Source organism: Triturus cristatus, chromosome 2_2 (genome assembly GCF_964204655.1).
Source record: "Triturus cristatus chromosome 2_2, aTriCri1.1, whole genome shotgun sequence".
Lineage (NCBI taxonomy): Eukaryota > Metazoa > Chordata > Amphibia > Caudata > Salamandridae > Triturus > Triturus cristatus.
Genome location: NC_140582.1, coordinates 922,893,293 through 922,917,372, shown reverse-complemented (window position 1 = coordinate 922,917,372; position 24,080 = coordinate 922,893,293). Strand labels below are relative to the sequence as shown.

Here is a 24,080-nt window from a genome sequence, read left to right as displayed (position 1 = left end):
GTGTCACCCACAATGGGAACTGGCTTGCCTTCCATAATCATTCATGCCATCTGCAGCCTACAAATCTATACATAGCCAACTCGACTAAGGTAGTTCTTGATATCTGGGATCAAATAGCTGTTAAAAAGGGCCTCACAACCCTCCCATCCCCTAGTAACCCGAATGCTCAGAATCCTGATTTCACACCCGTGATGGCTCCGACCTCGTTCCCCGAATGACAGCAGGGCGAGGCCAGGACACTGGTGATCTTTTCATGAAGGGCACCATTAAATCCTGTGAACAATGTAAAACAGAATATCACCTCACCAAATCTTCATGCCTCCAACATCTCCATTATGACACTGGGCCCTACAAGCCCCTTATGCTCTGGCCGCTATGCGAACCCTTACACCATTTGAGAAGACGTTTCACTCATTCAGCAGCACTTAAAGATCTCTAACAGGCGCTACGAGACTGTAAACCCCTCAAAACCCACCCTAATCAATCTAGATGGGAAACAGTTGGGAAACCCCCATAACAGATACTTGCAAATGCATAAGCCCTCCTTTTCCTTCCTTGCCTACTATTTGTGGGTCAATGTTTTGTCTATATACGATGCCAGAGATGTCATGAAAATATCACACATGTGCCTCAGCAAATAAGATGGGAGCTGTAGCTAATGGCTGCAATGAGGAGTACTCGTACTATCTCCTCTATGCACCATTGCTATCTACTACAATGTTCTGTAACCCCACTATACCTTTTCGAAAACTTAATATACAGATCTGAGTAAAAGAATGTAATAACACACAGGACAATGTAGGAGAAAACAAAACCAAGCATAGCAAAAAAGTGCACTCTAGTACAGTGTTTAACTACGAATAAAAGCAGCAACAGGCAGGAGGGATGACAGCAACAAGAAATAGAGTGGGAGGAGTGTGAGAGGTAGAAAAAAAGTACCTCAATCAAAGAGAAACAAATGGAAGAACATTAATCAAAATGAAGCAATAGGTACTTAGCCATGCTTTAGGGAAGGCCAAAACGAAAGATTAGGAACTGAGATTGGCATAAACTGGCCAATTAGGAGGCAGCAAATGAGAATGACAATGAAGCCAACGAATGGTAAGCAATGGGTAGTCTCCAAGGCCCTTGTTGAATACAATATCTCTCGCAAGCAACAGCACATGTGCGCTGTCTCAGGCGAGACCTAATATTTCTACAGGTATACTTCAACTTACTATACCTTATAACATCTGTCCGTATGACTGGTTGTTTTGCAGTCTAATCTATCCACACCAAAGGAGGTAATGTTACTGTAAACCGTACCAGACATAAACCTGAGTACCATCAATATTGCAATAAAATCACATTAAAAAAAACAGATACATTACTTTTGCCATCTGGTCTCCAAGCAAGCGATGTGACTTCCTTCCCAGTATTTTCATTAGGGGGTAAACTCCACACTCTCTGAAAGTTCGCAAGTCGATGAAGCAAAACCTGGAAATCAGATTAAGTGGAAAACATTATATTGGACACAACTCTGATACATAAAACATATGTTGGATCTTATTTCAAATAATTAAATATGTAGACATGAATCTCAGTAAATGTAGTAAACAACAAATAAAGAAACACTTCTCCAGAAGGAAATTCACAGTTCTGTTTTACTTGTGATGCAAATTTCTATGAGATTATTGATCTTACAATGTCAATAGACTGAAAAGAATGTTATGATACTATATTATCTACTGGCGGTCGCCAGTAGATAGTTATAGTTAGGACCGTGTTTCCATAGGAAATCCGCAACATTCTATTTGGAATAACTTTGGCGCCGGTTGACGAATCCTCGCGAATTTTTCAAAACTAATGGGGCGCTACGCTCCGCTCCTACCCTGAAAGTCTCGGGGGGATTCGTCAAGCGGGGGCTGAGAAAAAAGGGGGGTCCCAAAACGCGTTTTCCCCATGCATTTTCCCATAGGACCTTTAGTCCGAGCTACAGCCCGAACGGCTGAACAGAATTATGTGAAATTTGGCAGAGAGGTAGCCCTCAGGTCAGGGATGTGCCTTTTGAAGGTCTCGTGTAAATCTGTTCAGTATTTCCTGAGAAAATAGCATTTAAATCAATATATATATCTGTGGGCGCGCTCCGAGCGCTTACGGTAAGCTTACCGTACGCGTACGGTGCCGTGCGCGAGCGCGATTCTGATTGGTTGTTAGATCAAAGTAAACATTCGAATCGGTCGAAACCAGGAAGTATCGGCCGCCATTTTCTGTCTCTCGCACTGAAAAACAAAGGTTGATAACATGAAAAGGGGGCAACGAAGAGAGTTGCAGACCCCCTAGCGTTCGTCAGGGGGTTCACGAAGGACCAAAAAGTATGAAAAATAAATTTAATAATTTTTAAAAAAAATCGCGGAGTACGGTAAGCTTACGGTAAAAAAAAAAAAAAAAAAAAATAAAAAAAAAAGAACAATCACATTTAATATATAAATCTAAGGACCCTCAAGGGAAAAAAAAACAATTGATATTTTGTAAAAAATGGCGAGGCGTGCACGGTACTAAATGCGCAACGTGGGCGCTCGGTGCGCGAAGCCCACCCAGTGCCCACAGCGCACGCACGGTGCGCGAAGCGCACCGTGCGCGCAAAAATTTAAAATAAATACATAACTTAGCATTTAAAAAACCGTACAAATTCACTGAAAAAAACCATAGGTTTCACACGTTATAGTTAGGAATTAGCATTTAAAAAACCTTGCAAATTCACTTAAAAAACCATAGGTTTCACACAAGTTATAGTTAGCTGTACATTTCACTCGTAAAAAACCAATGAAATTCCACGTTATAGTTAGATCAGGTAACTATAACTTGCGCGACCGCAATGCACAATGTGTCATTTCAGATGTCATCATTGATGTCATGAGTGATGTCACTGACCATGTCATAAGTGATGTAATATGTGACGTCATCAGCAGTGCATTGCGGTCGCGCAAGTTATAGTTACCTGATCTAACTATAACGTGGAATTTCATTGTTTTTTTACGAGTGAAATGTACAGCTAACTATAACTTGTGTGAAACCTATGGTTTTTTAAGTGAATTTGCAAGGTTTTTTAAATGCTAATTCCTAACTATAACGTGTGTGAAACCTATGGTTTTTTCAGTGAATAATATATATATATATATATATATATATATATATATATATATATATATATATATATATTATTCACTTAAAAAACCATAGGTTTCACACAGGTTATAGTTAGGTGGATATTTTACTCGTAAAAAACCAATGAAATTCCCCCGTTATAGTTAGTTCAGATAACTATAACTCGCACGCCCGCAATCCACTGCTCATGACGTCACATATTACATCACTCATGACATGGTCAGTGGCATCACTCATGACATCACCCTTGTGATAGAGTGGCGGTCGCGCAAGTTATAGTTACCTGATCTAACTATAACGTGGAATTTCATTGGTTTTTTACGAGTTAAATATTCACCTAACTATAACCTGTGTGAAACCTATGGTTTTTTAAGTGAATTTGCAAGGTTTTTTAAATGCTAATTCCTAACTATAACGTTTTTGAAACCTATGGTTTAATTGAATTTGTACGGTTTTTTAAATGCTAAGTTATGTATTTATTAATTTTTTTTTTCCCCAAGGTTTTTCACCGTGCGCGCGCTTTGGGCGCACGGTGCGCTGCGCGCATCGTGCGCGCACCCCGCGATTTTTTTCGAAAAAAATTAAATGTTTTTTTTCCCCTTGGGGGTCCTTCTATGACTCCCTGACAAAGGCTAGGGGGTCATGAACTCTCTTCCCTACCCTCTTTTCACGTTTTCACCTTTTTTCCCCCTTTCCTTTTCAGTGCGAGAGACAAAATGGCGGCCGACACTTCCTGATTTCGACCGATTCCAATATTTACCGACATCTAACAACCAATCAGAATTTCGCTTGCGCACGGCACCGTGCACGCACGTGCGCGCGTATAGATATTTATATGCTTTTAAATGCTATTTTCTCAGGAAATACCGAACAGATTGACACCAGACCTGCAAAAGGCACTTCCCTGACCTGAGGACTACCTCTCTGCCAAATTTCAAGTAATTCTGTTCAGCCGTTCGGGCTGTACCTTTGACTAAAGGTCCTATGGAAAAATGCATTGGGAAAACGCGTTTTGGGACCCCCCTTTTTTCTCAGCCCCCGCTTGACGAATCACCCCTAGACTTTCAGGGTAGGAGCTGAGCGGAGCGCCCCATTTGTTTTGAAAATTTCGCGAGGATTCGTCAACCGGCGCCAAAGTTATTCAAAATAGAATTTTGAGATTTCCTATGGAAACACGATCCTAACTATAACTATCTACTGGCGACCGCCAGTAGATTATATATATATATATATATCATGCGGATGAACAAAAGAATGTGTGCAAGGATGACTTTGGGAGCTTAAACCATCAGTGATCAAAGAGGCATCTTTATTTATAAGCTAGGCTTATTGGCTTTGCTAGTGCTCGTTCAAGAGTTAAGGGGCAACGTGTTTAAATAGCCCTCAGGAGTTGAGAGGTGATCTTCATCCCTATAAAATGTTTGCTGACTGAGTGCCACTTCTCAAATTCCATATTCCACTATACTAATTCACCACTGATCCTTTATGGGTTCCAGAGTAGCATGCTACTCGCCAATAAAGTGCTTCAACAGCCCATCGGGATTACAAGCGCTATATAAATGCAAACCTTTTTCCCTTTTCTAACCCTTCTCAATCCAAATAACTGACTTACATATCCACCACTCAAATTACTTTATATTTCACTATACTAATTATCAACACTAATCGTTTATGGGTTCCCGAGTAGCGTGCTACTCGCCAGAAAAGCGCTTCAACCACACTCAGTGACATATTAATGTAACTCACATGTTCTATCCCGGACTACACACTATGCACTTAAGCAATGCTGCCTAAGTCAGGATCTCTAGTCTAGTTAATCACACACACACCAAATGGTTCGCACATAGACAACACTGCAATTCAACAACCTTACAAACACTTGCCTATGGCATGCTATATGTCGAAGAGTACTGATGAATCGGTAGCATTTCAATGTGCTTCTGTCAGAGGTAAAAAGTGCTATGTACATGGAATCCCAAAGTATTACTATAAACAGGTCTCTCGCTGTACCTTTGTGATATCAGCATTTCATTATTTTAAATCTTGCCAACTTGGACTTGTGAGGTTGTTAATAAAGCAACAGATCAGATCTTCCTCGCAGTCCTATATCACATGGTTCCTGGTGCTTTATAGCAGGTCTTATACACTCTACAATTATGCAACATCATCAGTGATGGGCTGTAGCAGGTATTCTACACAAAGCATGATTGGAACATGATTGCAGATTATAGTGTTTTGTTTTGACACGTTGAGGCGTCAATATTGTTGCATTACCCAACTTCTCACATTGCCCTGTATGATGGCATTTCATCATGCCTGTCTCACAATTCCCATCAGTGAGATGCAGCTTGGTTCCAGTTCCGCAGCAAGCAAGGGACCCACATCTGGGCACACCCTTGCCACTTGGGGCAGTACATGAAACATACAAAAGGCAATGGGAGGAATGCTTACAATTTGTCTAACCACATGCAATTGTTCGGGGTAGCATCCCAACCCATCGTTCATTTGCTCCTGCAGGGTCAAGGCTGATTTGCACATGGCTGGGTCCAAACTGAGGTGGTATGGTGAACAAAAGAATGCCAGTGTGGCAACCCTCAGGGGTTTGCTATATCGGCTCTATTATTTAACATCTACATAACCCTCTTATCAAACCTGTTTAGATCATTCTATCTCATTTATCACAACTATGCAAAGGACACCCAAATCATTTTAAAATTGGATTGCGTAGATGGTTTCTACAATTCATAACTAGATGACTGCCTTTGTGACAAACACACGGACGATGAATAATAATAAACCTCAATACTGCAGAGAAAGACATTATGACCTTGCGGACTTTGGCAAAAACACCAGACTACTGCCAAAGCCCTTCCGACAACATCAAGAGAAGTCAGAAACATTGGGGTGACCATGGATTCAGATCTTTCCTTGATATGTTAACATCACAAACAGTGCCTTCTACACAATGCTAACACTATGTTGCCTTTTTCCATACATAGCATACCAACATAAACTGCAAGCCATCCCCACATTTGTAATCTCAAAGCCATCCAAAATGCTGCAGCAAGGCTTCTTCTCTATCTTCACCCAAGAGAATGCTGGATTCAGTCACGCAATCACTCCACTGGCTACCTATAGCTATGCCAATGTTCAAGGGACTCTGCATTGTCCGCAGAGCCTTCCAAGGAAAAGGACCGCTATACCTACAAGTTAAATTCAAACAATACAAACAAAACAGAACACTGCACTCCAGGCTTGCACCACTCATCACCATACCACCTTATCGTGAGAAATCCTAAAGAGGCACAGCATTCTAAGCCAAGACGCCAATCTCTGGAACGCACTACCAGCAAGCATAAGAAGCATCCAAGTACGTATACACTTCAGAAGATAGTTGAAAACATGGCGATTTTCAAGATAACTACACCATCTTACATTCAAGAAAGGAACCCAGAAAGACAGCTACCCCCTCAAGCTCCAGCTTACAATAAACTCAGAGACCGTAAGCAATCAAATCAGCAAACTGCTTTCAATTTGCTGGTAAGCTGAGAAGCGCTGACCTACGGTTTGCTGTAGCATTATATAGTAATGTAATTTCATATATAACATTAATGGACCAGAATAATTCTAAGACTATAATACTCAGTAGTCGGCAGCGAACTGTAACTTATACCTCTTACATCCACATAAGCCATATCTGCTATGAGGTTGTTCGTAGCCAATAATAAACAGCCCAAAAATGTAATCACCAAATGAACATGCATCGAATAACCAACGTACACTGCCAGACAATTTGGAGGACTTTAATCTAGTGCATTAATACAGGTCCCAAATCTCTATTCATCCTCACCACTTCTTTACATCTCACAATAACACTCAGATAGGGGATGATAGTAAACATGCTCATCCCAACTATACACAAAATCTCAGATCAGACATCCCAGTGCAATAACCAGCTAAGCAGAGTACAATCATAAGAAATACCATAAAGTGACCTGCAAAGCTTTTCAAAACTGCCAACACACTTACAATCGTAAAAATGTGTTTGTCTCTTTCACACTTCATAAACCACCACATGATACACGCTGCGCTCCATATTATAACCGCACTTCAGTGGTCCTCACTTACTACATGGAAACATTTCCACATAGGATCATAAGTTTTTTATGATCCTATGTGGGAAGTGTTTCTATGTCATGAGACAACACCCTTCCAACCACACACTTTACATGATGTGACATGCCCAATGGACTAAAAGGGCTTCAGCCCCAGACCCCCACACTACCCCCACTCCCCCCCCCCAAACCATGTGCTTTAGCCCAGGATGCTGGAGTTTCCAATACACAAAGAGTTCTTTAGCTGATGTGTGCTGGCCTGTGCTGCAGATGGGGCCTGAATGACAGCCTCTCATTTTGCAGATCATCCAGAGATTCAACGGCATAAAACAAATTACAGAGGTGGTGGGTCAGACACTTGGCTAAAAGAGAACAAAATATACTGCACTATTTTGTTGGCCTCTCACCTTCAGATAAATGCATATGAAATACAACACACACTTTAAATGAAAAATATATGCAAATTAAAATAAATTGTGTGCAATGCATTCTATATGTTGGAACATCTCAATTCGTTAACGTGATAGCTGGATAGGTCTGTGTGTGTACCCATAAAGTAACAAAATTGAATCCTTGTAGGTGCATTCTGGAATAAGTGCCAAGTGTATTTAAAGTGCTACGAGGTCCTGGCCTGTGACTTAAAAACACTATGAATATGCAAGTCATTATTTAATTTTTTTTATTAAACTAGGGGTGTGCGAGCCACTGAAGGATCATGCCAGATGCCTGGCTTTGGCTTAGTTAGAGGTCCTCCTTGACCCGGAGTCCAAAACAAGCCGAGCTTACATGGGTACTCAAACTTCCTGTGCCAAGAATTAAAGACAAAGCATTAACCTTTCATCTTAAATATGAGAGAGAAAAATATATAGAGTCTCGAAAAATCATAAAAATTGTTGCCAGACCTGCAGGTCTAGTGAACTGAATAATCTACTCGACCTAACTGCAATGCTCTTGACCCATAAACTGGTCTCAAATTGTGTAATCCTTTGAAAAATATTATATTTCACCGAGCCGCAAATTTTGTGTTTATTATATACGAGAGCAACTTCGAATAGGCGAGTTCAGCATGTCTGCTGTACAAAAAAACTTGTGTTGATTTAAAACTTTGCTCCATGTATAATACAAATCTAGCTCACATATAGGATGCGCTTGCCCCCTGATCTGTCTTAGTATTTCTCCGTCCAGTGAGATACCCCACTGTCGCCCCCTCCCCCCCAAAACAAAGTCGCTGTGCTAGTAGAGCCACAGAGAGTGTAAATTCGATTGGAGGCAGAGGGCAACCCTGTCATATTCCACGGCCTATGGTAAAAGAATTAGAAATCAAACTTCCTATGCATACTCGAGATAAAGTGTTCACGTACGGTAACCTAGTATAAGCTAAGAGGCGCCCTCCCAAGACCATGGTCCTAAGCACTTTGAATAAGTAGTCCCTAGATAAGGAATCAAAGGCCTTTTCAATGTCTAATATAAGACAAGCTGCTAGAGGGTAGCACAGAGAGGTCTGATCCAGAACATGCAAAAAAACAACTACTGATGTTATTAGATGTGTTGCCCCCGGGACAAATCCATTCTGATCCGGATGGATCAGAGTAGGTAATAACTGCAAATATCGCTCCGCTAACACCTTATCGAGGATTTTATAATCCGCCCAATATATAGCTTTAGGCCTATATGAGGAGAGGAGCGTGGGGTCTCTGCCAGGCCTAGTGCATTGGCCCATGGTCTACAGACAATTCTGGCCAACCAACGTCTTCCCAGCTCTGTCACCCTCCCCATACATAGGAGCGGCAGCTTCTTTGCTGAGGTATCTGATTTCTCTGTCAACTAAGTCACCATATTCGGTAATTTTGGTCTTGATGCTTGCCAAGACTGTACTATTTGCGGTCACATAGCGTTGTTATTCTGGAGTTCGGATTTTCCTCTCCAAGGAGGCCATTTGAGAGCGTAATGCCTTTAAAACTCCTATCTGTTTAGTTAAGCAAGTGTCACGTATCACCACTTTGAAAGCCTCCTGCAGAGACAGATTGGGAGTTCAGGGAGAAGTATTCAAGGATTGCAACTCAAATTTCTTCGCAAAACATATAGTCCTGCAATGCGCATAGCAGGAGTCTCCAAGCGAACGCTCACGTCTACTCTCCTCCACCAGTCAGCTCCAGCAATATCAGGGTGTTGTCCGATATCGTTTTAGGAAGATGTTCCACTCTCACGTTTTCTGAGCAGATATCTCTAGTAACTAACCAATAATCAATGCAAGACCAGGCGTTATGTGAAAGGGCGATACAGGTGCCCTCAGTCTCATCCCTATGTCTAAGTCTCCACACGTCCACCAGGTCACTGTCAGAAATAATACTGTGTACCTGGAGTGCAGCTTGAGGATGCAGCCTTCTTGTATGTCTGGATCTAACCTGTGTCGCAAGTAAAGCAACATTAAAGCCCCCCAATATTATGGCTCTGAGGCCTCCATAGTGCAGAGGAGAAGTCTGGGACGTCAGGGTTTGGTCCATGCACACACACATCACTATAACAGTCTATCCATGAAGCATCCACTGTACAATCACGTACCTACCTTCCCTGTCGCACAGAACCGTGTCAGTGTGCCCTGGTGTCCCTCTGCGAATCACCACCGCTACCCTTCGAGCATATGCGGAGTATGGAGGCAACATAAGCCTTTGCTATTAAGCCTCCAATGTCTCCATCCGGTGCAGGTGCACTCCTGAGGCCTAGCGGAGGAACTTGCAGCAGAATTTGAAAAAGAACCAGAAACACATGCCTAGAGTACAGCACTATATGCGCCAACTGTGGCGAACCACACGAACACTCTTGAAGCAAGCAAGTAACTGAAACTGCATTTACCACAATGCCAGGGGCGAACCTTGCTGGGAGGTGAAGTGGTGTGCTCCCACCCCTGTTCTAGTTTTAAAAAATGTACAGGTTTGCTAGGTTTCCCTATGTGCCAGCTGCGCTAGGGCCCAAAATCCACAGGTAGGCACATTTCTAAAAACAAGTCCGTGCCTAGTGGGCTTTCTGCTGCCCTGGGGAGGGGGGTAACCGGGGGAGAGGGTTGCCCGGATATGCACCTAAGGGGGCAGAAAGATTGTGGCTATTTTATATTGGGGTGGGGGCATTAGCATGTCCGTTCTGGGCAGCCCCACCCCTACATATATACATATATATAAAAGAAATGGTGCCTTGTGGGTTTTCAGGGGCTACTTCCCCCATCTGCTTCCTGGGCGGGGGGCAGAAAGACAGTGGCATTTTATTTGGGGGTGGCATTGGCATGCCCATTCTGGGAAGCCCCACACCGAACTTTGGAAAAAGAAAAATCCCTGTGGGCTTTCTGCCCCCCAGCGGGGCAGATAAGGGGCTATTGCTCCATCTGCCTCCCAGGGGGGAGGGGGAGAGGAAAAACTGTACCATTTTTTGGGGGTAGGGGCATTGGCATGCCCATTCTGGGTAACCCCCACGTATAATAAAAAAAAAAAAATAATAAAAAAAAAAATTCCCTGGTGCCTAGTGGGCTTTCTGCCCCCCCCGGGGGACCAGATCAGGGGCTATTGCTCCCATCTGCCTCCTGAGGGAGTAGAAAGTCTTTTGCCTTCTTTGCGGGGGTAGGGTGGAGCCAATGGGATGCACATTCTGTGCAGCCCCCACCCCCGGCCTTTAAAAAAATAATCCCTGGCGTCTAGGGTGCTTTCTGCCTCCCCGGGGAGCAGTTTGGGGGCTACTGCCCCTGGCCAAAATCTATTGGGGGGGGCGCAAAGGCCCCTTGCCCAGGGGGCCGCTCCACACTCCCTGGTGCTAGTGGGGGGGATCACTGCTTGGGGATCGCCCTCCTGGGGTGATCCCAAGCAGGGATCCACCAGGGAAGGGTACCATTGGAAAGGGGAGATGTGTTTCGGTGTTGGGGGCTGAGATAGCCCCACAAGCACCGAAACTGTGAAACAAAGTTTCAGTTTCGTTTCATTGTAATGATGACAGCGCGCCAATGCGCGCGATCGTCATTACAATGAAAACCCCTAACAGACCTCGGGAGGTTGGGGAAGCTCTTCCCCACCTCCCAAGGCAAAACAAAAATGGTAAATCCCTCTAGTTTCTACAGCAGAGTGGATGGGGAGGGAGTTCCAAGTCTTGGCTGCCAGGTAGGAGAAGGATCTTCCTCCGGCGGTGGCTCGGCGGATGCGTGGTACGGAGGCGAGGGCGTGGCTGGTCGATCGTAGTTGGCGGGTGGGCGTGTAGAAGGTCAGGCGGTCGTTGAGGTACTTTGGGCCCAGGTCGTGGAGAGCCTTGTGTGCGTGGGTGAGGAGCCTGAACGTGATTCTCTTGCTGACGGGGAGCCAGTGCAGGTCTTTCAGGTGGCCGGAGATGTGGTTGTGTCGTGGGATGTCCAGGATGAGTCGTGCGGAGGCGTTCTGGATGCGTTGGAGTCTTTTTTGAAGTTTGGCTGTGGTTCCGGCGTAGAGGGTGTTCCCGTAGTCCAGTCGGCTGGTGACGGTCTTCCTGGTTTCGGTAGGGATCCATCGGAAGATCTTGCGGAGCATGCGCAGGGTGTTGAAGCATGAAGAGGAGACGGCGTTGACTTGTCTGGTCATCGAGAGGGAGGAGTCCAGGATGAAGCCGAGGTTGCGTGCGTGGTCCGTTGGTTTGGGAGTGGTGCCCAGGGCAGGGGGCCACCAGGAATCGTCCCAGGCGGAGGGCGATGATCCCAGGATGAGGACTTCTGTCTTGTCTGAGTTCAGTTTCAGGCGGCTGTTCTTCATCCACTCGGCGACGTCTTTCATCCCCTCGTGTAGACTGGCTCTGGCGGTGTCGGGGTCGTTGGTGAGGGAGAGGATCAGCTGTGTATCGTCGGCGTAGGAGATGATGTTGAGGTTGTGTTGGCGTGCGATGGCAGCGAGGGGGCTCATGTAGACGTTGAAGAGGGTTGGGCTGAGTGATGATCCTTGTGGTACGCCGCAGATGACTTCGGTGGCTTCGGATCTGAACGGGGGGGAGGCGGACTCTCTGGGTTCTTCCGGCAAGGAACGAGATGATCCACTCCAGTGCCTTCCCTTGGATTCCGATGTTGCTGAGGAGCTGAACTAGGGTGCGGTGGCAGACGGTGTCGAACGCTGCGGAGAGGTCCAGGAGGATGATTGCCGCTGTTTCCCCGTTGTTGAGCAGGGATCTGATGTCATCGGTGGCTGCGATCAGGGCGGTCTCGGTGCTGTGGTTGGCTCGGAAGCCGGACTGTGAGGGGTCGAGGGATCCGTTCGTCTCGAGGAAGGCGGCGAGCTGTCTGTTGATGGTCTTCTCGATGACTTTGGCAGGAAAAGGGAGGAGCGAGATGGGGCGGAAGTTCTTGAGGTCGGTGGGGTCCGCTGTTGGTTTCTTCAGGAGGGCGCTGAGCTCGGCGTGCTTCCAGCTCTCCGGGAAGGTGGGGGTGTGGAAGGAGGCGTTGATGATGTCCCGGAGATGGGGTGCGATGATGGCGTCGGCCTTGTTGAAGACGTGGTGGGGGCAGGGGTCGGTAGGGGATCCGGAGTGGATGGTGTTCATCGTGCGGGTGGTGTCTTCGGTGCTGACCGGGGTCCAGTTGCAGAGGGTGGTGGTGGCGGGCGTTGGTTCGGTGGTTGTGTGCGTGGTCTGTGCGCCGAAGCTGTCGGTGATCTTGCGGTGGAAGAAGGAGGCGAGTGAGTCGCAGAGGTCTTGCGAGGGGGTGATGTCGTTGTTTCCGGCGCTGGGTTTGGAGAACTCTTTGACGATGCTGAAGAGTTCCTTGCTGTCGTGGGCGTTGTTGTCCAGTCGTTCTTTGAGTGCTGTCTTCTTGGTGGCACGGATCAGCTGGTGGTGCTTGTGGGTGGCGTGCTTGAGGGCGGTCCTGTTGTCTGTGGTCTGGTCGTGGCGCCAGGCTTTCTCGAGGGTGCGGCAGTTCTTCTTGGAGTCCTTGAGTTCGTCGGTGAACCAGGGGGTTTTCTTGCTGCCGGGTCTGCTGGGAGGGTTCTTCAGTGGCGCGAGGTCATCGGCGCAGGCGGTCAGCCACTGTGTGAGGTTGCTGGCTGCTTTGTTGGGGTCCGTTGTGCTGGTGGGAGGGTTCTGGTTGAGGGAGGCGGTGAGCTGTTCGGCGGTGATATTGTTCCAGCTCCGGCGAGGGACATGTTGCGGGTGGTGGTAAGTCGTGGTTCTTCTGAAGCTGAAGTGGACGCAGCTGTGGTCAGTCCAATGAAGTCCGGTGGAGTGGCTGAAGGAGATGTGCTTGCTGGAAGAGAAGACGGGGTCAAGCGTGTGGCCGGCGTAGTGGGTCGGGGTGTTCACCAGTTGCTTGAGTCCGAGGTTGGCGAGGTTGTCCAGCAGGGTGGTGGTATTGTTGTCATTGTTGTTCTCCAGGTGGAAGTTGAGGTCCCCTAGGAGGATGTAGTCGGCGGAGGAGAGGGCGTGCGGGCTGATGAAGTCAGCGATGTCTTCGCTGAATTGTGTGCGAGGTCCCGGGGGTCTGTAGATGAGAGTGCCTCTGAGGGTCGTCTTGGGGTCGGTGTGTATCTGGAAGTGGAGGTGTTCGGCGGCGGTGAAGGTGTCGTCGGAGTTGGTCGAGATGCAGATGGTGTTCTTGTGTACGATGGCGATGCCTCCTCCAGTCTGGTTGACGCGGTCCCTCCGGGTGATCTTGTATCCGTCCGGTATGGCAATGGCGATGTTGGGCGCTGAGGAGGCGTTCATCCAGGTTTCCGTGAGGAAGGCGACGTCTGGTGCTGTAGTGTCGAGCAGGTTCCAGAGTTCGATGGCGTGCCTGTGGACGGATCGGTTGTTGAGCAGGATGCACTTCAGGCGGTGGTTGCTGGGGCTCGGTTTGGCGGGAGCGGTGCAGGTCCGGATGAAGGAGAACTTGCAGGCTTGGCAGGTGAAGGGTCCGTGGGTGCGTCTCGGTAGCAGGCGGGGTTTCGGCCGGCGTTGAGTGCATAGAGAGTGGTGGAGTCGTAAGTCCGTCGTGTGGGCTGGCATCCTCGGGGGCCAGGGGTCCTGGCGCTGGACGCGGTCCAGGCACGGACGGGCTTGCCTTTGGCGCACAATCGGCACGCCCGCTGCGCGTGACCGCTGCGCGTACGCGTGCACTCCGACATAAATGGCAAAGTGGGAGGGAGGAGCAGCTGGGAGGCGGGAGCGGGGCGGCCAATGGGAGGGATACAGAAAAGAAAGGGGCGGGCCGCAGGGGAGCAGCGGCGGGGAGCGGGCAGGAACACAGCAGGGGGCACAAATACGCTGAAACAGAGGCAACGACGAGAGGCAAAGGCAAAATACAAAGAAAACTCTACAGTGCTAAATACTAGACACGCAACAGAGGCAAAAACGAAAAACAAGCAACAGAGGCAGTGACAAAAATACAAACGATCAGGAGCACAGCTACGGGCAGCGGCGGCACTCAGCGGGATCGGGGGCAGCCTGGGCTCACTCACGAGGAGTGTGCGCGGTGCGTGGGGTGACCGGTGTCTAAGGGGGCCTTGTGCCAATTCCGTGGTTGCTTGTCCTGCCACCACTTGGTAGTCTTCTGAGTGGATGTAATAAGGGTAAATAAGTCCAGTAGCCGAGGTGTAGATAGATGATGAAGGTTTATTGATGTATGAACTTCTAGCTGTAGATCTAATGAAGCCCCACCAGGAGCAGCTCCCTTGCTGCTCAGCCCATACTCCCAACTGACACTCATCCACCAGGCATCCACAACATTCCATTACCTCACCATGCATCAGCATTCCACAGCACATCCACTCTGGCAGTGCAGCAAGGCAGAGGATCAGGAAAGATGCATAGCACGGAGAACCAGATACCACACATCTTTCCCCTTATATAACAGCAACCAAATGAATACAAGAAGTAAGCATGTCCATAGCATAAGAAACATAAATGTGTACATGTTGCAAACAACGCAACGTAAACTTTCAAAGCAAGAACACAAAGCATTTCATGTAAAGACATGCAATAAATCCATAAAATGAAATTAAATGAAACATCACAATATCACAATATGGAAGGAGAAGACATTACAAAGAATGATAACACACACATCTTCCCCTTTTTCGGAGCAAAATGGAAAATTGTAATATTAAAGAGAGGATGTCAGATACCAAACAATGGTTTCAATAAAAGATCAAATTTAGCATACAGAAAACACATAAATGAGGAAGAAAATGTGAGAATAAAGCATGTTTCTCACCAACGCGCAGCAATAACACAAGCATGTAAAGAATCAATCAATCAATCAATCATGGCATTTGTAAACCGCACTACATACCCGCGAGGCTCTCAAGGCGCTGGTGGGGGGGGGGGGGGGGGAGTAGGGGAGGAGCTGCTACTGTTCGAAGAGCCAGGTCTTGAGAAGTCTTCTGAAGGTCTGCCGCAGGCGGATGGAGAGGGTGTTCCATGTCTTGGCGGCGAGGTGGGAGAATGATCTGCCACCGGCGGTCACTCTTCGGATGCGGGGGACGGTGGCGAGGTCTGCGGCGTGGAGCTGGCGGGTGGAGTGTAGAGGTTGAGTCGGCTGTTGAGGTACGTTTGTCCGGTGTTGTGGAGTGCCTTGTGTGCGTGGGTGAGGAGTTTGAAGGTTATCCTCTTGTTGAAAGGGAGCCAGTATAGGTCTCAGGTGGGGTGTGATGTGGCTGCGGCGAGGGAAGTCGAGGATCAGGCGTGCGGAGGCGTTCTGGATGCGTTGAAGCCATTTCAGGAGTTTGGCCGGGGCTCCTGCGTATAGTGCGTTTCCGTAGTCCAGTCTACTGCAAACGAGGGCCTGGGTGACCGTCCTTCTTGTTTCGGTGGGGAGCCACTTGAAGATCCTGCGAAGCATGCGGAGGGTGTTGAAGCAGGAGGAGGAGACGGCGTTGACCTGCTTCGTCATGGAGAGGGTAGAGTCGAGGATGACCCCTAGGTTGCGTGCGTGGTTGGTGGGTGTTGTGGGTGTTCCTAGTGCAGTCGGCCACCAGGAGTCGTCCCAGACCGAGGGGGTGGATCCGAGGATGAGGACCTCCGTCTTGTCCGAGTTCAGCTTTAGTCAGCTGTTCCTCATCCAGTCGGCGACAGCCTTCATTCCTTCGTGGAGGTTGGCTTGGCGGTGTGGGGGGTCCTTGGTGAGGGAGAGGATCAGCTGGGTGTCGTCGGCATAGGAGATAATGTTGAGGTTGTGCCGTCGTGCGATGTGGGCGAGTGGTGCCATGTAGATGTTGAACAGCGTTGGGCTGAGGGATGAGCCTTGGGGTACGCCGCAGATGATCTCTGTGGCTTCGGTGCGGAAGGGTGGGGGAGGCGGACGCTCTGTGTTCTGCCGGAGAGGAAGGAGGAGGTCCACTCCAGGACTTTCTCTTGGATTCCGGCATCGTAGAGGCGTGTTGGAAGTGTGCGGTGGCATACCATGTCGAAGGCGGCTGACAGGTCCAGGAGGATGAGGGTCGCGGTTTCTCCATTGTCTAGCAGGGACCTCATGTCATCGGTGGCAGTGATGAGGGCAGTTTCAGTGCTGTGGTTGATGCGGAACCCAGACTGGGATGGGTCCAGGATGCTGTTCTCCTCGAGGAAGCTGGTCAGTTGTTTGTTGACGGCCTTTTCAAAGATCTTCGCCGGGAATGGGAGCAGGGAGATGGGTCGGAAGTTCTTGAGGTCCACCTTGGGTTTTTTGAGAAAGGTGTTGATCTCTGCGTGCTTCCAGCTCTCCGGGAAGGTCGCTGTCTCGAAGGAGATGTTGATGGTTTTCCGGAGATGGGGTGCGATGGTGCTGCTGGATTTGTTGAAGATGTGGTGTGGGCAGGGGTCTTTCGGGGATCCGGAGTAGACGGTGTTCATGATCTTGAGGAGGTCGTCGTCGTTGATGTTGGTCCAGGAGATCAGGCGGTTGGTGCGAGTGGTGGTCGTGGGAGCGGGGGTCTCAGTGGTTGCCAGAGTGGTGACGGTGTTGAAGCATCGTGGATGTCTGCGATCTTGCGATGGAAGAAGGTGGCCAGCGAGTCGCACAGGTCTTGTGAAGGTGGGATGTCATTGGTGTTGGAGCTGGGGTTGGAGAGTTCCTTCACGATGTTGAAGAGATCTTTGCTGTTGTGTGCGTTGTTGTCTAGGCGGTCTTTGAAGGAGGTCCTTTGGGTAGATCTGATGAGGTGGTGGTGTCTGCGGGTGACGTTCTTGTGGGAGGTGTAGCTTTCCGGTGTTCGTTCACGGATCCATGTTTTTCGAATTTTCGGCAGGTTCGCTTGAAGGTCTTCGGTGAACCAGCTGGCTTTCTTGCTAGTGTGGGTGTTGGAGGGCTTCTTGAGGGGGGCGAGGGTGTTGGCGCAGTCGTTGATCCACTGTTTGAGGTTGCGAGCGGCGGTGTCGGTCGGATCTGTGGGTGGGTTCCGGGCGAGGGAGGTGGAGGTGGAAAGCTTGTCTTCGGGACTTTGCTCCAGCAGCAGCGCGTCATCTGTTGGGTGCGGTGGTGTGTGGTGGGTTTCCGGAAGGTGAAGTGGATGCAGAGGTGATCGGTCCAGTGGAGCTCGGTGGTGTGGTTGAAGGAGACGTGGGAGCTTGCGGAGAAGATGGGGTCAAGCGTGTGGCCGGCGGAGTGGGTGGGTGTAGTGACAAGTTGTCTGAGTCAGAGGTTGGCAATCAGGGTGGAGGAGTTGGTGGTGGTGTTGTTCTCAAGGTGGAAGTTCAGGTCCCCGAGGAGGATGTAGTCCGTGGAGGCGAGGGCTTGTGTGCTGACGAGGTCGGTGATGGAGTCGCTGAACTGTGCTCGTGGTCTGGGGGGTCTGTAGATGAGGGTTCCTCTGAGGGTGGTGTTGGGATCGGTATGGATCTGGAAGTGCAGGTGTTCGGCGGTGCCGAGGGTGTTGTCGGTGTTGGTTGAGACTTTGAGCGAGTTCTTGTGGACGATGGCGATTCCTCCTCCTACTCCATTGGTGCGGTTCCTGCGGGTGATTTTATAGCCATCCGGGATGGCTATGGCGATGTCGGGTCCTGGTCTCCGTCAGGAAGGCGACGTCTGGGGTGTTGGAGTCGAGGTGGTCCCAGAGTTCCAAGGCGTGTTTGCGTGTGGAGCGGGTGTTGAGAAGGATGCATCTGAAGTGGTTGGGTTCTTTGGTAGGTGGGTTGGCGGGTCGGATGCTGGTGAAGCTGCAGTTCCGGCACGAGAAGGGGCCTTGGGTGCGCTTCGGGGCTGCCAGGCAGCAGGTGCGTGATCGTCTGGCTTTGAGTGCGTGGAGGGTGCTGGAGTCGTAGCAGAGGCGGGCGTCATGGCGTTTGTGGGGGCCAGGGTCCTGGCGCTGGGCGCGGTCCAGGCGCAGACGGGCTTGCCTTAGGCGCGCCAGCGGCCGCGCAGCAGCCGCCATATATGGGGAGGGAGGAGCAGCTGGGAGGCGGGAGGTAGGGCAAAGAATGGACAGTGAGGGGGGCGGGCCGCAGGGGATGCAGCGGCGGGAACGGGAGCGGTGAACGGCACGGGGGCAAGGGCACAGAATCGTGGGGGCACAGAAGGAAAAACGGGGCACAGAAAGAGCCAGAGGGCACAGATCATAGGGGCACAGAAGGAAAAACGGGGCACAGATCACGGGGGCACAGAAAGAACCAGAGGGCACAGATCACGGGGCACAGAAGGAAAAACGGGGCTCACGGGGGCACAGAAGGAAAAACGGGGCACAGATCATGGGGGCACATAAGGAAAAACGGGTCACAGATCACAGGGGCACAGAAAGAACCAGAGGGCACAGATCACGGGGGCAGAGAAGGAAAAACGGGGATCACGGGGGCACAGAAGGAAAAACGGGGCACAGATCACTGGGGAACAGAAAGAAACAAGAGGGCACAGATCACGGGGGCACATAAAGAAACAGAGGGCACAGATCACGGGGGCACAGAAGGAAAACAGGGCACAGATCACGGGGGCACAGAACTTACCTCAGCAGCGGCAGCTGGGTCTTGGACAGGACGCACAGGCGGTGCTGTGAGGAGGGAGAGCGACCTACCTAACAAGGTCAAGGGTCGCTCACAGGACAAGACGTTCAGAGTCACAACAGAACAAACCAGTTGGCCAGACTAGCATGGAAAATATAAACAACGAACGCCAAACAATGAAAAGTAAAAACGCAACAACTAAGAACACAAAAAGTACTCCCAACAAGAGAAACCAGAAAGGAATCTCAACACACACTAAGAAGGGAGAAATCTACCCCCGCTAGGAGTACATTCAAGAATACATTTAAGAAGAAAACCTAAATGCCAGACTATTCACGCACAAAACCTTTGAGCAAAGGTAGAATAGACTCAGACAAAAATTCGTAGAAAATCATAGCAAAGGATCCCACATTCTGAGACCATGCAAACAAAATACTGTAAAGTAGAATATAATGAACAAAAACATAGGTGACAAACAAACGCACAAAGCAAAATGCGCAAAAGTCACATAGCCACAAGGCTATCGCATCGCATACCTCAACCAGAGGAAAATTCCCACAAATGTAAACTTGTAAGAAACGAACTGTAAAGTTAATAAACATGCAGGAAATGTATAGGTGACTAATATACACCCAATAAATTGCACAGGTGCTAAGTCACATAGCCAAAGGCTATCTAAACACTAACTTCAAACAGAGAAAAGGATCCCCTTACATAAAACTTGCAAGCAAAAATACCGTAATGTAAAATATAAAACAAGGAGCATGTAGGTGACAAGTCCACACATAGTAATATGCAAAAGTGTTCATTATATCTACTTATCTACATCTAGAACGTCATCAATAAACCTTCATCATCTATCTACACCTCGGCTACTGGACTTATTTACCCTTATTACATTTGGCAACGATCTGGAAAGAATCTACAAGTGCAACTTGATGAACTACTGAAACTTGAAGCCTGAAGTAACTTCAAGGTAAGGATTCTCTTAAACTACAAGCTACCGATACAAACGCATACTGGCACCCCTAAGCCCCACCAGTAACCACTTCATTGGTCGCCCTCTTCCCAAATGTGCCAGTCACTGCTGTATTCTGCTGACCGGGTCGTTGCAGTGACACTGTCCTGTGCTGCTTTACTTAAAGACCTTCATATCAGTAAAGACCTATTTTCTGTCTGATCTGCCTTGCTTCATGCCTTCAGCCTTCGATTTCCTTTGAGCCAGCGTGACCTGCCACTACTATATAGCAACCGGAGACAAGCAGTATGTAAAGTATTTTATAAACAGTGACTGACAGTGCTTGCTTCGTCTACAGAGACTGCCCGTGTACTACAGAAGTGGTCATGCAAGCTCTTCGTGAATTGGCGGGAGTGTTTACTACAGGATCGGCAATTACCTTTCTGTTGGTGTGGACTGAGGCCGTGTGTCTTATGTGCAATTGGAGCATGGAGCTGTCGCAGTGACAAGGGTGAGGTGTTTTTGGTCCGTGTTTGTTTGAAATGTTGAGTTTAGTCAGGAGGTGTAGGCCGTTAGCAGTGCGCGGGCCCTTTTCAAGTGTACAAACTTGTGCGAGCAACCTCACCTGTTACTGTACGCGCGCAGCAGCCCCTACAGTCTTAATATGCTGCAATGCTTTACGTCATTGCCTCTGCACTTGTAAAGACTACTCACCGTTATCTACATGCACGGACGTGCCGAGAGACATCCTGCTCTCTGTCGTGCTGCGTGCCGCCATCTTGAGTTTGCACCGGAGTACTGCACTGGAGCCATAATGTTTTCTGTCGTTTATCCTTCTGTACAGCTGATTTTTCAATTGCCCGTTTACCCCTGTGTCCCTGGGGAATTTATAACTCAAGAATTCTCTATTGCTAAAAACATGAAATTGAATTCAATTTCAATATTACCTTGCACGCTAACAACGGATTTGCTGGGAATGACGTTACAATCTTTTGGGAACATCAATGACTCACTGCTGAAATGTTCTCCATCATCCAAGCATTAAAGTTATTTGAATACTTAAAGCTGAGAACGTGGATATAGTCTCTCTGCCGGAACGCTTAGCTGTTTTCTACTACAAAAGTACTGCACTCTTCTTGATCTGACTCTGCTTAACATCCTAAAGTACATGGGACTTCATCGGATGGTTACTGGAGTTGAGACAGACTTCGGGTGAGGAGTCGCTCACCGGAGAGAAGTATCATCTCTTTACAACTGTTTTGTTGCTAATGTCCTATGCTTTACTATTTACTGTACAATGCTTTACTGTACTGTTTGATTTTCCATGCATCTTTCACAGAGCTTTCCTTAATTTATTTTTGATATTTCACATCCTGCCTCTTTTCACTTTTACTGGTCAATCTACTTTCTTATTTTCATAATGTTTAGCCATTATGTGACTTTCCACCATTTGCGCAAACATTTGTGCGTGGATTCGTCACCTACTGCATGCTAATGTTGTTTTTACTGCTATGGGAATTTTCTTTGTTGATTTATCCATTATGATAGCCTTTGGCAATGTGACTTGCCACTTTTGAATGTTACTTTGTGTGGACTTGTCACCTACATGCTTCCTGTTTTATATTTTACATTACAGTATTTTTGCTTGCAAGTTTTACGTAAGGGGATCTTCTTCTCTGTTTGAGGTTAGTGTTTGGATCCCATCCTCGTCGCCAAATGTAATAAGGGTAAATAAGTCCAGTAGCCGAGGTGTAGATAGATGATAAAGGTTTATTGATGAGGTTCTAGATGTAGATAAGTATATATTATGAAGCCCCACCAGAAGCAGCTCCCTTGCTGCTCAGCCCAAACTCCCAACTGACACTCATCCACCAGGCATCCCGAACATTCCATTACCTCACCATGCACCAGCATTCCAGAGCACATCCACTCTGGCTGAGCAGCAAGGCAGAGGATCAGGAAAGATGCATAGCACTGAGAACCAGATACCACAGTGGAGGAGCCGTCTCTTCTCTACGCCTGCTCCCACATAGACACATGCGGATTGGGCATCTCCTCAATCACTTCAAGTGTATCCCTGCACAGCCGGACGAGGCTAACAGGGAGGAGGGTGCCTCATCGTCTTTGACTGGAACGCCAACCTTGAGGCCCAATCCCCGTCAGCAAGTGCTGCACCGGGATCCTGCCCTACCTCTACTTGCTTGCCGCTGCTCATGTGGTGAAGTTGCACTTACCAGAACAGCTTGTGGTTGTCAAATGCTGCTCTTCGGGTGAAGTCGCGCTGACAGTAACAGCTGGTGGTTGTCATAGTACACTTCATCATTTCGGCGTGACACTGAATTGGCAAGCTCTACCTCCCTGCACCGTTTTTGGCATCGACTGGCACAGCTTGTGGCTGCCGGACATTCTACGGCGTCTTGTGGGATTTCAGGTGACATTTACTCATTATTCTCCCTCACGCTGATAGGCACAGCTAGTCCCTTCTGTCTGTTATGCCATTTGTAGTCAGACCTTATACTACCTTCACATAACACAAACTTTGAGGCCCTGCTGATAAGGTCCGAAGAGACAATCTTATGCAGGACTGCAGACTTAAATCAACACAGTGCTTTTTCAAAATGAAACATGGCTACTTGGTTGATAAATTGGAGAAAATTAAAAGTTTGGAGCCATATACAAATTATTAGCGTTTGTATTAGTTCTTTGGTTTTCCACACATCCACCTAGTTCTTTAGATGGGCCGGTGCTGGCCGATATGGAGTACCAGCACTTTTTTATTTTGAGAGGGAGAGTACCGGCACTTATCAAGAGAAATGCTATACTTATAATTGAGGAATACCGGCACCTCTCAGAAACAAGCAGGTACTCTGGCACGGAGTACCTGCACTTATATTTTTCCATTTCAAGCACTGCATCCACCTAGTATGTAACTATTATTTGGAGCAGTCCAGCCACAGCCTAAGTAACAGTGCTCTAGGTTAAAATGCCTGTGCAGTAGTCGCTGTTCACTCCATGCGTCACTGCTGCATCGATTCAAAAGGCTGAGGGCCACCAGTATACTTAACATTCAGCATCCTCGAGATGGCATAGCAGATCAACTGCATGAGAGCAGACAGTGCCGCTTTTCCCTCCTCCCAAGCAAATGACAGTTGTCTCTTACCTCGCCAACTTTATTGGCCAGAGCGATGAGATCCCGCTTGGGGGACCAAGCCATAAAGACGATCTCATGAAGAAGTTGCTTCTCTCCGACCTGCCGAAATGAAGCAGGCATGATTGCACCGCAAAGCTAGCAACAACTTTCCGGCACGGGAAGCAGCGTCGCCGTGACGCTTACGTCACATGACGAAAACGTACCACTAGCATAGCGAGCACATGTGCGCGGAGGCCCAGTCCCGCCCCTTCAAGTGACAGCTTCTTTCCTTGGTTTATTATTGGCGCAGAGTGTAAAGGGGCGGGTCGAGGAACCCAAACAGCCAAGTAAAGAAAGCACTGGAGGATGGGGTTTGTTGATGCCTGGTTAGCCTGAGGATGACTGAGTGTTGGAAAGCTACGAAGATACGCAGTTCTGTTTATTTATTTATTTATTTATTTAGTGCGTTTTATAGATAGCGCGGACTTTACCCGAAGGTGTCAGAGCGCTTCACAATAGCAGCAGTAATGATACATACGGAGCAAAAATACAAGTGAGCATGTTACAAAATCAAATGGCACGTTACATGAGGCAATAGTGACAATTGTGCAAGTATCAAGGGCAAATAAAATACAAGAGGTAGCAAACGATACGTTACAAACGGAAAAAGTGCCGTGTGCAGGTTACAAGAGCATACAAAGTACACGTAGAGGTAAAAAGAGAAAAAATAAATAAATAAATAATTGCAATAAATGGCCGACACTCAGAACACTAAAACAAAAGTTACGTTACATGAGGCAGTGGTGGCCATAGTGCATGTATCAAAAGCAAACAAAATACAAGAGGTAGCATA

At 48.0% G+C, this 24,080-nt stretch overlaps 1 protein-coding gene across 1 annotated transcript in view; it reads right to left on the bottom strand.

The window, feature by feature from the left end:
* The window catches only part of ANAPC4 (anaphase promoting complex subunit 4), a 259,145-nt gene extending 235,697 nt beyond the window's left edge, over positions 1 to 23,448 (bottom strand). Inside the window, exons 1-2 of the mRNA XM_085642313.1 lie at positions 23,258 to 23,448; positions 1,371 to 1,476 (exon numbers count right to left, since the gene is read on the bottom strand). Of these exons, the coding sequence (XP_085498439.1) occupies positions 1,371 to 1,476; positions 23,258 to 23,368 (217 nt within the window). The 5' untranslated portion in view covers positions 23,369 to 23,448. The remainder of the gene's footprint in view (positions 1 to 1,370; positions 1,477 to 23,257) is intronic.
* Between the last annotated feature and the right edge of the window lie 632 nt (positions 23,449 to 24,080).